Source organism: Bactrocera latifrons, unplaced genomic scaffold, assembly GCF_001853355.1.
Source record: "Bactrocera latifrons isolate USDA-ARS-PBARC rearing strain unplaced genomic scaffold, ASM185335v1 scaffold_3, whole genome shotgun sequence".
Taxonomy (NCBI): domain Eukaryota; kingdom Metazoa; phylum Arthropoda; class Insecta; order Diptera; family Tephritidae; genus Bactrocera; species Bactrocera latifrons.
Window position 1 is genome coordinate 1,896,987 of NW_017536629.1, and position 13,506 is coordinate 1,910,492.

The 13,506-nt window shown below is 38.0% G+C and overlaps 2 protein-coding genes across 4 annotated transcripts in view; one reads left to right on the forward strand and one right to left on the reverse strand.

Annotated features, from left to right (window-relative positions):
- Nucleotides 1-13,506, forward strand: part of LOC108970425 (cation-independent mannose-6-phosphate receptor) — a gene marked incomplete in the record, with an annotated part of 129,773 nt that overhangs the window by 79,108 nt on the left and 37,159 nt on the right.
- The window catches only part of LOC108970424 (protein toll), a 271,459-nt gene continuing 262,343 nt past the window's right edge, over nucleotides 4,391-13,506 (reverse strand). For 2 of the 3 annotated variants that reach the window (XM_018935775.1, XM_018935776.1), the window contains exons 8-9: nucleotides 7,688-9,034; nucleotides 4,391-7,595 (exon numbers count right to left, since the gene is read on the reverse strand). In XM_018935775.1, coding sequence (XP_018791320.1) covers nucleotides 5,489-7,595; nucleotides 7,688-8,958 — 3,378 coding nt within the window. In that variant the 5' untranslated portion in view covers nucleotides 8,959-9,034 and the 3' untranslated portion in view covers nucleotides 4,391-5,488. Of the gene's footprint in view, nucleotides 7,596-7,687; nucleotides 9,035-9,118; nucleotides 9,223-13,506 lie in introns of those variants that run through there. The other variant, XM_018935778.1, reaches the window with a different exon arrangement.

Below are 13,506 nucleotides of genomic sequence, written 5' to 3' on the forward strand. Positions count from 1 at the left end.
GTTGTGGATTTTATTGGTGTTTTTGTTKCAGATTCGCAGCAATAATTTTTGGCAAAATTCTTGTTGTTTGCTCAATGGCGCGTCTGGTCCGGCAGGACTTTCCCCTGTCGGTTGGCGCTGCAGCCGTTGASCTTTCTCTGCTCTTGGYGATGTTGTTTGTTAGTTTACGTTTTYTTGTTGTTGTGGCGTCGTTGTATWCCTGCGTTGTCGTGCTTATGCATTGGAATTGCAATGGTTCCCTAGGAGTTTTGCACTTACCGTTACGTTTCATGGTTAGTTAGACACGAGGTCCCCGACGCTGACGCCTTTTACGTTTCATTAATTTCTTGCGAAAAGTTGCCGCTTTAATTTTCAACTAAGTTTTTACATAAATTGCGAATTTGGAAATATTTAGCGTTGGCTGCGCTTAAATTATGCGAAAACTTCAAGTGTTTTCAAATAAACATCAATTTCGATGCCATAATTCGGAAACTCTCTCAAATTATTAGTGAAATGTTTTTGTGCATTAACTTTTAGTGGGAGTAGGGCAGCTCTTTTGATAGTGTGTTTTTAAAGCTGGTATAACCTCAAATTGGGATACATAAAATTCCAGGATAKACTTGTAAAAATTTAAGCATTCTTGCCAACTTATAGAAATTCTCCTCAAAAGAGATATATAAAAGAGCGTCTTGAAAATAGTTCTTATTCCGAAATGTGTGTGCCTCAATCGATGACTATAATAAGATTTATATTTTGTTTTCGAATGAAGGTTAGAATTAATTTTGTTACTTGTTATGTGCTTTAAACCGCATAAGTCCCTGAATTATGCAATTGAAGTCCGAGATGTTCTTGAATAAAAATGTATACAGCAAATGATTGAACTATGTAAGATATCCATAAGATATCCATAAAAGTAACAGTGAAGAACACTTTTCKGGAATTCAAAAAAGCTGTCATACCGCTTTAGTTGGGTTCAATCGTGAAGATGACTGTCGTTTACGTAAGAATACTAATTCGTATTTCTAAACATAATTCTTAATACGAGAGATGGTTGCTTATTATCGTTAAAAAAAAATCAAGATGGGTATATGGGTTCCGAAAATGTCTATTAATCACCTGAAGAAATGTCAAAATAATATAAAATTGTTCAGAGCGAGAGGGTAACTCGACAAGATAGAAAAGCTCTATTGTGATATATATTTTCAAAGTCCTCCTTTTTATGTGAAGAAGTTTGATCGCAAATTCTGTGAAATCTTGCAACTTTATGCATTTAAGGAAAATAACTTTCAGATTTAAGACTTGATCCAATATTTTTAACGCGTTGTATTCGCTTTGTCAAGCGTTAGAGAGTAGCGAATCGAACATATGATACCTGCTATTTAAACAGATTGGCAGCTAAAAAAATTAGCTGTTTAAAAAATATATGTATGYACATCTTTTCTTTCGCTTCGAATAAATGTTTTGGAACTATTTCCAGCAGTTTTCGCGCCTTCCGGTGCCTTCAGCGAATTTTCGGTCGTTACGGTTTTGGTTCATTTTTATACCTTGAACAGGGTATACATACCTGTATTTAATTTGCTACAATGTTTGTAACACTCAAAAGGAAATTTCGGGCACCATAGTATTGTAATCCGGCAACTGACTACTTTACCATAAACTTTGATTTTTTTGTTGTTGAACATACTAAAAATGTTTTTAAACCGCTATTCGTGTTGTTTACAGTAACTTAAAATATTCATCTGTGCCAAAAAATGGATTTAGATCTCAAATATTTGTGGGCGATTATTATTTAAAAATTTCGACGTGAGTTAACTCACAAATAGCTCATCGATGAACATAAATAAATTTTTTGCTATGAAGCTCGGTCAAAGACCAGTGTTTATTGATGAGATAGAGACAAATAAAGGCAATAGTGGGTGCAACATACATTCAATATTGTCTGAAAATTTTATTGTAGACAGTTTTTGTTCACTTTGCACTCCACACAATTTGTCGATCGCTCAGAAAAAATAGACTCATATTGATTAGCCGAGAGAAATATTAAAAAATAAAAAAAAAGACAGTGATTCGAAACACAGGTATGACAACGTGATAGGTGATAGATCTTTTACTAAGAATCTGGCACTGACACGTTTCAGAACATTAACCGAAATTATTGAGTGGTTACTTAGAAAAATTGAGATCCTCTACCTATATCTTATGCCAACTCRACGGTTTTTGAACATCATTAACAGAGCTGAACGACAGGCCAGGAGAGAATTTGCGAAGGCTTTACGTCCTTGATTGAATGCCTTTCGGCAAACATTCATCAATATTGACATGTGGAGATCAAACTCTATATGTACATAAAAAGAGGTTGTATCAATTTGGGGAAACATTTTTTTTTTATCAATTTGGTTTACCTAAACAGCATGGGACTTTTATGAAGCAGTCCGGTTCACTTTTGTTTACATGGTATATTCTTTGCTTTTAGCTAATTTTTTTCTGTTAATGCAAAAATGCCAATGAAAGACCAGAATTTGTGAGGGGAAAAAATTTTAAAATATATTTAAACTTCTGATGGAGAGAAAATACAATTCATATACTATTTCTTATAAATTCTGTAAAACTTTCCAATTTCGCCAACGCCTTGAAGATTATATCATTTGCTATCGGTAGGGCCGTGTTAGAATTATAGACAATTTCTTATAATTCATGGTCGCCYGGCAAACTTGTCAAACCCTTCTGGGGTTACTTAAAGGGGTAGCTATATTTCTACTGGCAATAAATTCATCAAACAGTTGACTTTTTAGGTTTTTTTTTGGATGCTTTCTTCTTGTTTTCAATGAAGAGTACCGCCTTGCACTTCTTTACCGATTTATTTGAAATTTCCTGTCGATTTATGGTCGCTCGTTATAGTCGGTTAAGAATACAGTTTTGCTGCCACTGGAAATACTACTAGATTATAGTGGGTCGCTGTTTTCAATGCAATGGGTTACACTTCCAGTTAAGTTCGGCTATTTTATGCGACCTAGCTTAAATCGGAAGCAGTGGCGTTCCTCTAGTGTTTGCTTATCAGCTCTTTTACTTGCTTTTCATACTTTAATTGAGATCAGAACACGTCTTGTTTATTTTTTCTTTTAAAATATGTATTTTATTTTAAATTTTATTCGCATTACTTCATACCTAAATATACATACATCTAGCAATATAGCGTAAATTTAGTCGAAATTTATATAATATCTTCTGCCTATGAGTGCGTATTTGTGTGTGTGTGTGTGTGTGTGTGTGACATTGATTTACCCACACATCTATACATATTTATATATATGCATGCATGTGTATTGGTGTTTACGAGTATACAGGTTGCGGTTTTAAATCTTACTTTACTTTTATAATGCATACAAATATTCGAGCGACAGACAGAAAGCACACGCACAAAAGTTTGTTTAATGCATTGCATGTACATATATCGTATATTGTTTATAATTGTTGTGACATAAAGTTTGTTACACTTATACACATATACTTGTATATGCATGTGTTTGGTATGTACCATACTATATAGTATATGTGTGTTTTGTATATTGTTGCTTGAGAACTAAAGAAGTCCGCTCACTTTATATTTGAACTTAAGCGTGTTATGCAGCTGCTATAATTTTGTTGTTGTTGCAGAATATTTATGCTTTTTTGTTGTTCAATAAATGCTTGTTTGCTTTAATATTTTTGTTTTTCTCAAATTGCATAATAAAAAGCAGTAAATTAATATGGAATTATTGTGTTTCTGTGCATTTATATGAATGTGTGTRTGTTTTTATAACTGTATTGCTTTTTAGCTGTTGCTGTCCCAAATTTTTATTTCTTTTGTCCGCTTCTTCAGCATTTATTTTATTTTATTTTGCTTTTGTAGTTTATATCTTGCAATACATACATATTATACGTACATATGTACGGCATGCACAGTTATCAGCTCAAACACTTATATGATTTGCTTATTTAATTTAAATTTTATTCAAATTTCATTTTTGTTTTACTCATATTTGTGTAGAAGGCATTTGTTTGGGTATATGTACTCCTCTAAAGCTAAATATATATATATATATATATACTTATAAATATACACATGTGTAATATGTATTTACTTGTTCAAATTGTTGTTGTTCTCGCTATACATATATTTATTTATTTTGAAAAATCTACTAAGTACATACTTATCGAATAGCGGAAATTAAGTTTTCACATCTATGCTATTTACTTAAACATTACTGTAATTCATTACATTTATATATACGTRTGTGTGTGTGTGCACTGTTACTTAACGCTAGTTTTTGGAATTTTCATATTGCATTTGTGAAATGTGAAAATGTGTATTTTTGTTGCTCTTGTTGTCACCATGTAATTGTGTGTTTGTGTGTGCTTAGCGAGCATGTACTACATATTTACTCACTCAGATACATACATTGGCTTATATGCGTCTGTTAGTCAAGTGAGCCTAAATAATAAACTATATATTGTGTTATATACATTTGTATGTATATATATACTGTTAAAATATTCGAGAAATTCTCTTAAAGCGAAAATGTAGAAAACCATAAATTTTCTTAGTTAAAACTTTGCCTTGGATTATTTATATTTAACAATTGAGATTCGTAAAAAATTAGCTAATGAAAGATTGTCAAAACGAGTTTTTGAAAACGAGATTTCCGGTTTTTCTTCTAAATGAAATGAAAGAAAATCAACCATACTTGAGCTTAATGCATTGAGCTTTTTCAAAGAGCTTAATCTTAAAATTCTGCGATATTTTTCTGTTTCGAATTTTTCAAGTTTATATTTTCTATACACGTACATTACTTGCTTAGCTAATAATTAGCGGCTAACTTGTTACTTGCTTAATGCTAGTGAGAGTATAAAAATATGTTTGTTTGAAAAGTTTCATTTCTTACAAGTCAAAAACAACTTAAATGTAMAATTCAATTAGTTTTAAATAATGTAAAAAGAATTCAAGACAAAAATTTTTATAAAATATTATAAAAAAAATAAAACAAAGAATTTTTCTGAATTTATGTGATCTATAAATGAGCATCATACCCAAAATTTACGAAATTTTAACATAAAATATTGCTTATTACAATAATAGCCTGAAGGGATGCTACATATGTTCAAAAAAGCCTAAAGGTATACTACATATTTTTAAAAACAGCAAAAAAACTTAAACGAACATATAGTGAGCATAACGGTTAATGACGGCTTCCAAAAACTAAAAAAAAAAATAAATAAAAAAGTGTCTCCGTTTCTGCATACCCCTTATATGTATTACGCCTTGTTGTTGGTATATGCTTAGCCTACTTTTAGTTGTTTCAACCAGCAAGCTGCGCGCTTTCGGGATTGTGGATGTCACATGCCATTGCTTACGCAATTTACATCTTTAGATTAGTTTTAAATTAACTTAGAACGCGATCACGGCCCAGTTTCAGGTTCATCGAAACAAGAAATCATCATCGAACTGAAACACTTCCGCCTTCTCCCTATTCTATACATCACTCTGCTTGGCATTTGTGTTGATAATGAAAGCGCCGTTAATATGTCCATTTTGTGTCTTGCCATTCATGTGATAGTTGGGCGTCATGCCGTTCGTCATCTTGCCATTCGGTATAATGATCGCAGTTTGTGGCGTGCCGCCATTCAGATGTGCGATGAGTGGATTTTTCGCCGCCATGGCAGGTGGTGTAGTGGGTGAGGGTGTTACGGGCGATGGTTTGATGAGTTCGAGTTTATCATCGACCGAACTCTTCATGGCGGTCTTCTCCAAACCACCTGTATTTTTTCGGCTCGGATGTGGCATGGCATAGCGCAGTTTGTCCCAGAAGTATGGATCGCCCCATTTCAGATAGGTGTTGGTCTTGAGGTATGCTTGCAGTTCGCTATCCAAATTTTCAATGTTTTCAATATCACTATAAATGATTACAATCAAACGATTGCGTTTCTCATTGAGCGCCGAYTGATGAGCGGCACGGAACTCCATACGCGCCCACACGGATTCGATAAAGTTTTGTGACAACACAACAATGGTGCGTCTGGATTCATCCACCGAGCGTATAATCTGATCGGGTATACAGCCACCAACAATGAAATCACGCACATGTATGCACAGCTTGAAGGGTATCGGACCGTGCTCCAATTGCGGCACGAGATAGTCRGCGATGAATGCTTCATCTTTGTGCGAATATGAGACGAAAGCATCGTACTTCTTATCCTTGTCCAACTCTTCCTCGGTAACGAACCACAGACACCAGTTGTGTGCATAGAGGAAAACTTTAATTTCCTGATTGTATTTGTAGAAGAGCGCCACGCAAATGCCGATCAACAGACCCAGCAAWGCAATGCTGATGCCCATAGCAATTACAAAGCCCATTTGTGTTGGACAGATATCGGCGACAGATATGTCTTTGAACCATTGCACCTGTTGCGGCTTCATTGGATCTACCGCACAGCGCATCTGATTGAAGTCACGCACCTTCAGCTTTTGCAGTACAGTGGCACTCTGTGTGAAYTCAAGCAGCGGTCTCGTTTCACAGTCGCAGCGCCACGCATTGTGCGAGAGTAAAAGCGCTTCCAGTGTGCTGCTGTCGTTCAGGTAATCCAGWACGCTATCATTGAGGCGCTGTAACATGTTGTGGCGCAGATCCAAGTATTGCAGACCCGCTGGCAAGTTGTTGGCTTCAATGGCACGCAGCTGATTGCCAGCGGCATGTAGTTGCTTGACATCAGCGTAACCCGTCGTGCTGTTAAGCGGTAGCCGCATAAGATTGTTGTTCTCCACAAACAGCACGATGCCTTTGAGTAGTGGTTCGTGWGGGAGTGCGGGCAAGCGTGTCAAATTGCCGTTGGAGCAATTCACCAGCAACATATAATCATGTGGACGCACCCAACAGTCGCAGCCGCGTGGACAACGCTTTTCGCTCGAAGCGCTGTCATCCAATGGACACAGCAACTCCATGTAACTCAGCTCCAGCATATGTTTACCCTGCAGCGCAGTCGGACCTTCACACTGCAAATTCGTTGTCAGCAACTCAATTTTATTCTCGAATTTGTCCTTGAACTCGTTGAAGATAAACTTCAAGAAGGGCAGCATAAGGCAGTCGCAGTGCAACGGATTGTCGTTGAGGTCTATGCGTACCAGGCGGTTTGCGAAAGGCGCATCCATGATTTGGATTGTGTTGAAGTTGATTTCGTGTATGAGGTTATGTGTGAGATTCACTTCGACGGGATGCCTGCTGAGGAACTGCAGGTSTTGGTCGTGGAATATGGTGATRTTGTTGTAGCTAAGRTCGAGTTTCTGCAGTTCGAGCAGCTGTGTCTTCCAGTCGTTGAAGATATACATGATGGAATTGTTGCGCAAATTGAGCTGTTGCAGCTTGTAGAGAAACTGGAATGGCGAATTCGCATCGAACTCGGAGTTGGAGTATGCCGTGGGTTCGAGTATGGCGGCATGTGCTTCGGCGAGATCGATTTGATTGTTCTCCAAATCCAAAAACCTCAAGTTCGCTGTGTCGCGGAAGGCATAAATGTTGATTGTTAGCAAATTGTTGTTGTCCAGCAGCAGTAGCTCGAGATTGACCAGTGGGTTGAAGAGTTCGCTAAAACGAAATGCGATGAAGTAAAGATAAAGTTAGCATAAAGTTAACACAAAGTGCTCGAAAGCAGCAGTTTTCACAGCTTTTAGGCTTACCTTGAGATTTCGCGTAGCTGGTTGTGTGATAGCTTGAGTTCCACTAGCTTYTTCGTATTYTGGAAGAGCCCATCGGGTAGCGTTTGCAGGCGATTATGCGACAGATCCAGATCATACAATTCGTGTTGATCTCTCAGCAGTTGCGCGGGCAGTGTGGTCAACATGTTGTCATTCAGCGTGAGATTCGCCAACTTGTTTGAGTTCTCGAACAGATCTTCGGGCACGCTCTCTAGCTCGCAACTCAAACGCACCTCCTTCAAGTGCGGCAAGTTGGCAAACAACTGCGATGGCAGAGTGATGAGCGCAACACGATTGTTGATCAAACGGAATTCCGTCAAATTTTTCGTATTGGAGAAGAGTCCAAATGGCAATTCTCGTATATGATTCGCGCTTATATAAAGACTGCCGAGCTGTGTTAACGGTTGAAAGACATCGGGCGCAAACGACTCAATATTATTCGCGCTCAAATCGATGTCGGTGAGCGAAGTGGCATCCTCGAAAACATCTTTCGTCAGATTACGCAATTGATTACCCCACAAATTGAGATGCAGCAGCTTTTGCTGATTCTTGAATATGCCACGCGGCAAAGTTTTCAAATTATTATGACCCAATTCGAGGAATGTYAAATTTTTGAGTGGCTCGAAAAGTTTCTCCGTCAAATTGACATTATTCGAACGCAAATCCAACCAATTCAAATTACCCAAATCGGCGAACAAATCCTCCGGCATGTGTGTCAAACTGTTCGAGCTGAAGCGTAGGTGCGCCAAATTCTTGAGATCACTGAGGTGGTGACGCGTCAGATTGGCGCCCAACTCACCGCTTTCAAACATCAGATAATTCACCTTTGTTATGCCCAAATGTTCAAAGAGGCGCGCTATGGGATCATGACCGGGCAGCGGACACTGRCGGATCTGTACRATTTTGCTATCGCCTATGGACATGCTCGGCAGCAGATTGTATTCGCGTGCATCGACGCGACCGCAATCGATCTGTACGTGTTCGCCCGGGCTGATTAGTACGGTGAATTTGTGATTGAAGTCCATGGGCGGGCATTGAATTTCGTAGCGTGAGGGCATCGTCGAGCACTGACAATGCGAGTTGGCGCCCAAGTCGCGGCAGTTTTTCTGTGAGAAAACGGCTACTGTGGCGGTCGGCAGTTGACACACGGCGATGAGTAAGGCGAGTGCGAAGACGCAGCATTGCTGCGTGTTAAAGCGTTGACGCGGCTTGGCGAAATACCCGCTGCTGGCGGGCGCTATGTGTTGTAGCATTTTAGCGGATTTTGTTKTTGYTGTTGCTGTTTTGCTTATTTTAGACAGCCTGCTGTTCCGTTTATGTTGTTGATGTCTAAAAGCAAAGAGAGGGAGGAAACTTTTAGTTAGCAATTTATTTTATATTAATTTACTTATAAAAATTATTATTAGCGCTCACTTTCTCCAAACTAATAAGCCAGTTTAGACTAAAATAATASCAAATAGTTTATTAAAGGTTGAAAACCAAAATGGAAATTAGTTGCGCATGCGCTTCTTCACTTGCTGCAGTGTTATCACCGAAAACACTTTCAAAACTGAGACTTCACTCGGTCGCGCTCCGCAGCCGCACCTTCGATCCTAGCTAACTAYCTGTCGGCCTTACCTGCAGCGCGCAATGTGCGCAACACATGCTCGTACRTACCTGTAGCCTTGAATATAACATGTATTTATATGTAYATGGGTATGTGTCTGTATACATGTGTGTTAAGGGAAAACTCCGTGASACATTTATTTGTGTTTGCTCATTTACCTGTTTGCTTTGCAAGTAATTTCCCAAACGTTTGAGATTTATGCGCTCGCTCTTCGTAGTTATTTCCACGTAACTGTGTGTCCTTTTGTGGACGGACGTGACTCCTGAAGGGTACAGGTTTTTAATGGAATTGTTTGAAAAGCAACAATGCGCTTATCCGTTTTGGGAGAAGTGCCTGAGAATGCAGCCTGTTGACTTAGGTGCAAAGTGTTGGATAGGAAAATAAACAACAACAACAAAAAAAAACCGGGACTGTCTGTGTTTATTTTGCTTTTCAAAACAACTGCGCCGGTGCGACTGGCAGCGCTGAGTGTCGCGGCAATTTTTCTTATATAAATACATGCATACATGTGCGCATGCGCGTTTGGCTATATCCTCAAAATGCAGTTGTGCATATTTTGATTTATGATTTATATGCTATATATGCAGTGCAAATTGACTTATCTGCCTAAAACGACAAAKTCCGCTTTTAAGAATAACAAATTAYGKATCTGCATACATAYATATTTCATAGCCATACATATACATATGTAATTAATGTTATGTCTCATTATACAAATTGAAAGCAGTATGATTATAAATTACCGCTGAAGCACGTGCGTCGCTCAACTGCGTCGTGTTTCACACGCGCATGCGTCGCGTTAGAACTCAGTGTGCATTCTCAAAGGAGAAGGTCGCGATCGTGTGTGGAAAAAGGGAAAATTAGCCGTGTAAAAACGTGTCAGCATGACATTTCACTACCAACTAAATTCACTTGTCGTCCACTTAGGCCCAATTGCAACTAAGGCTAAACACATAGCACAGCAGCGGCTTTGGGTGCGATGTAAAATGCATATCGTTACCTAAAGTGCAAAATAACGTATCATCACTTTTCATAAGTTTACAGCGAAGGAAACACGATATAATAAAAGCCATTCATACATAAACAAAAAATAGCTTTGGTTATAAAGTGGTTATATGTAAGTTGCAAATTGGTTATATATTGGTTATGCATTAGTTAGTAATTGGTTATGCATTAGTTACAAATTGGTTATACAGTGGTTATATAGGTCGGCGGAAGCTGAAAATTTATTGCGACATTTATGTAACATGATGTAGTGAATCGTAAGCAATAAAAAAYTTAATTTCGATTTTTTTGATACGTTGTTATGCTTTTTAGTTGACAATAYCATATGTATATAGAAAGAAAAACAACTTTTTTAACTGAAATATTTCATATACGATTTCTTTCGCTTAATTAAGGCATTTTCCTTGTTTATTAAAGTACTTTATTTGTTCCATCTGTATGAAAATAGCGCACAAAGTTTTGTTTAATTGGCTAGAATTTTTCAATAGATATTCCATATGAAGKTATTTATCGTCGGAAGTAAATTTAGTTTATAAAGGGGCATAAAAYCTCTTTATCTCCACTGCCTGTAGTTCAGTATTGTATAACTTGCAGGGCATTTTTATACCCTGAATACTACCTGAGAGCTGCTCATTTCTAGGACGCGTCCATATCGAGCTACTATAGCATATAGCTGCCATACATACAGTTTGATCAAAATCAAATTCTTGTATAGGAAAATGTTTCAGTTGCCGAAAAATTTCCAGAAATTTGGCATGACTTCTTGCCTAAGCCATAGCTACAATCTCTGAACATAATGTTCAGATCGAACTTTTATAGGATATAGATGCTATACATACCAAAATGAAGTCCTTATATGCAAAACTTTTTTAATGGACATGATATCTTAACAAAATTTGGCACAGGTTATTGCCTCAGGATAGGCTACAATATCTGTAGTTTTTGCTGRAATCGGAACATTATGGGATATAGCCGCCATGTAAACTGTTCGATATAGTTCAGATGAGACTATTATAGCATATACCTGTCATACAAACTGATTGTTAAAAAAGAATTCCTTKTATGGAAAACTTGTTTATTTCACAAGATATTTTCACAAAATTTGGCATATTATTATTAAGCGTTACAATATCTGCATATATTGTTCGGATCGGATGTCTATAACGCATAGCAGCCTAACGAATTGATCGATCAAAATCAATAGTTTTTCTTTTTATAACCGGCATTTTTCTTGTTTTATTAAAAAACATAAAAAGATAAAATATAAAGACATTACAAAGGAATCATACAAAGTTCCACATTAACTTTTTAATATAAAAAAGTATTATTTGTATTTATAGAACTAAAGCAATAATACATTTTCCATTTACATAAAATTCACACTCCAAAAAAATTGCACCAAATACATTTATTCGACACTGTTTAGCCCACTATTTCCGCTAACCAAATTTATACGCCTAAATTCGAGCAATTCTAAAGCATGCAATCACTATCTCGTTGCACTTCTTCCCCGCCCATAACGGCGTATTATACGAACATTCCAAAAAACTGCACTTTTGCTGCAACCAACAAACACACCTGCCCATCCACTTACATAAGCATGCACATTAGTTGTCGCATGCATTTTGTGGCATGTGCGTGCTGGCTATTGGCGCAGTGGGACGTCAGACCGCAGCGCATCAATGAAAATAATTGCGTGGCATTTAGTTAGCAGCTGCAAGGCAAAAGCTGCTTTTGCATTCGCTATTAAGCATAGGCGCATAGGTTTTTCGTGAGCAATTTTTAAAATGCAAATAGAATTAGTACCGACCCAGCGCGCRCTGACCGACTGAAGTGGTTGCCATGCCAACCTGAGAGAGATGATGTGAGAAGATGGCGGCTGTGCGACCAGCACTCAACCTGACTGACTGATTGTGCATCACGAAACAGCCTTTGACGTCCATTATGCTCATCACCAGCATTAGCTGTCTGGGTCGTGTGCTGCGGTACAACGCCGAATGCGTGCTACATGCCAACTACGGTGGCGACTGACGCCCAACTAATGATTGAGCTTGCGTTTGTGTGTGCATAATTTGCTTTTGTGTCTGCGTGTGTGTTTGAKTGTGCGCGCGCGTTTGTCGTCAGTGTCTTTTATTGCTATGGTGACCGCCATCATGCTTCATTGGCAGCTGATTGTCAAGCGCTCGCACAATTTTATGCATGCGCATTTACACACGCGTGTGTTTGCTTGTAAACTCCCGATAGCGCGTGTATTTATAAATATATACAAACGTAAATGTRCCAGCGCCTAAGCTTCCGCTTGTGTAACTTGCGTATATTTACTATGAAATGCATGCATGCATGCTGCGCCAGCACYGAAATTGTTTGCTGGCATCTGTTTATAGTTGCGAAATAACACCATATGAGCCGGGTGCATGGTCGTTCGTCTGACGGTACGCACACAAAGTGCATTTAACCGCATTTACCGCTGACTGCTGTTGCCTGTTTTCGCTACTAATGACTTCCGCTTCAATGGCGTGCAGGCCACCAACACACACACGCATACACACACACATACATGCGCAACTTGCTACTAAAGTGGTGGTGGCCAGGCGGTAAGCAGCAAGAGCAGCGTTAGCGTTTGGTCGCCTGATAGTGGCGCAGCAGTAGTTATGCATCAGTGAGGTCGTGTTTATGGAATTCTACGCCCTGGGGGTGTTTGCATTGTAGAGGGATTTCAATTAGAGCCTTAACGCTTCGATAATTTGTTACACCGCAGGAATACGCATGTAAATACGCACACGCATATACCCGCACTTCTGCAAATATGCACTTGTGTCATAATATGCAAAGGTAATAAATAAGCGCTCGAAGGCTGTTGCCATAACAAATCGAAAGTGGACTTAATCACATTGAGATAAGAGTTTAAGGCTTGTTTTATGTGTATCTAGATAAGTTATAGGAATGGCATACATTTTCGCAAAAGTGTATTTTTTAATTGGTAGAATATAACCTTTTTTATCTAGCAAAGAGTTGGAACATATTGAATATTGCAAAAGTTGTATTCTATTATATTGGATTAACAAAAATATTAGTAATTTTTTAATAAATCGGTATTGCAAAAACATTTCTTGGCAACTTAAAGCTACTTTTAAAGACATTTATTTTAAATTATTTCAAAGAATGCAACAGAATGTTGAAAATTTCAAGT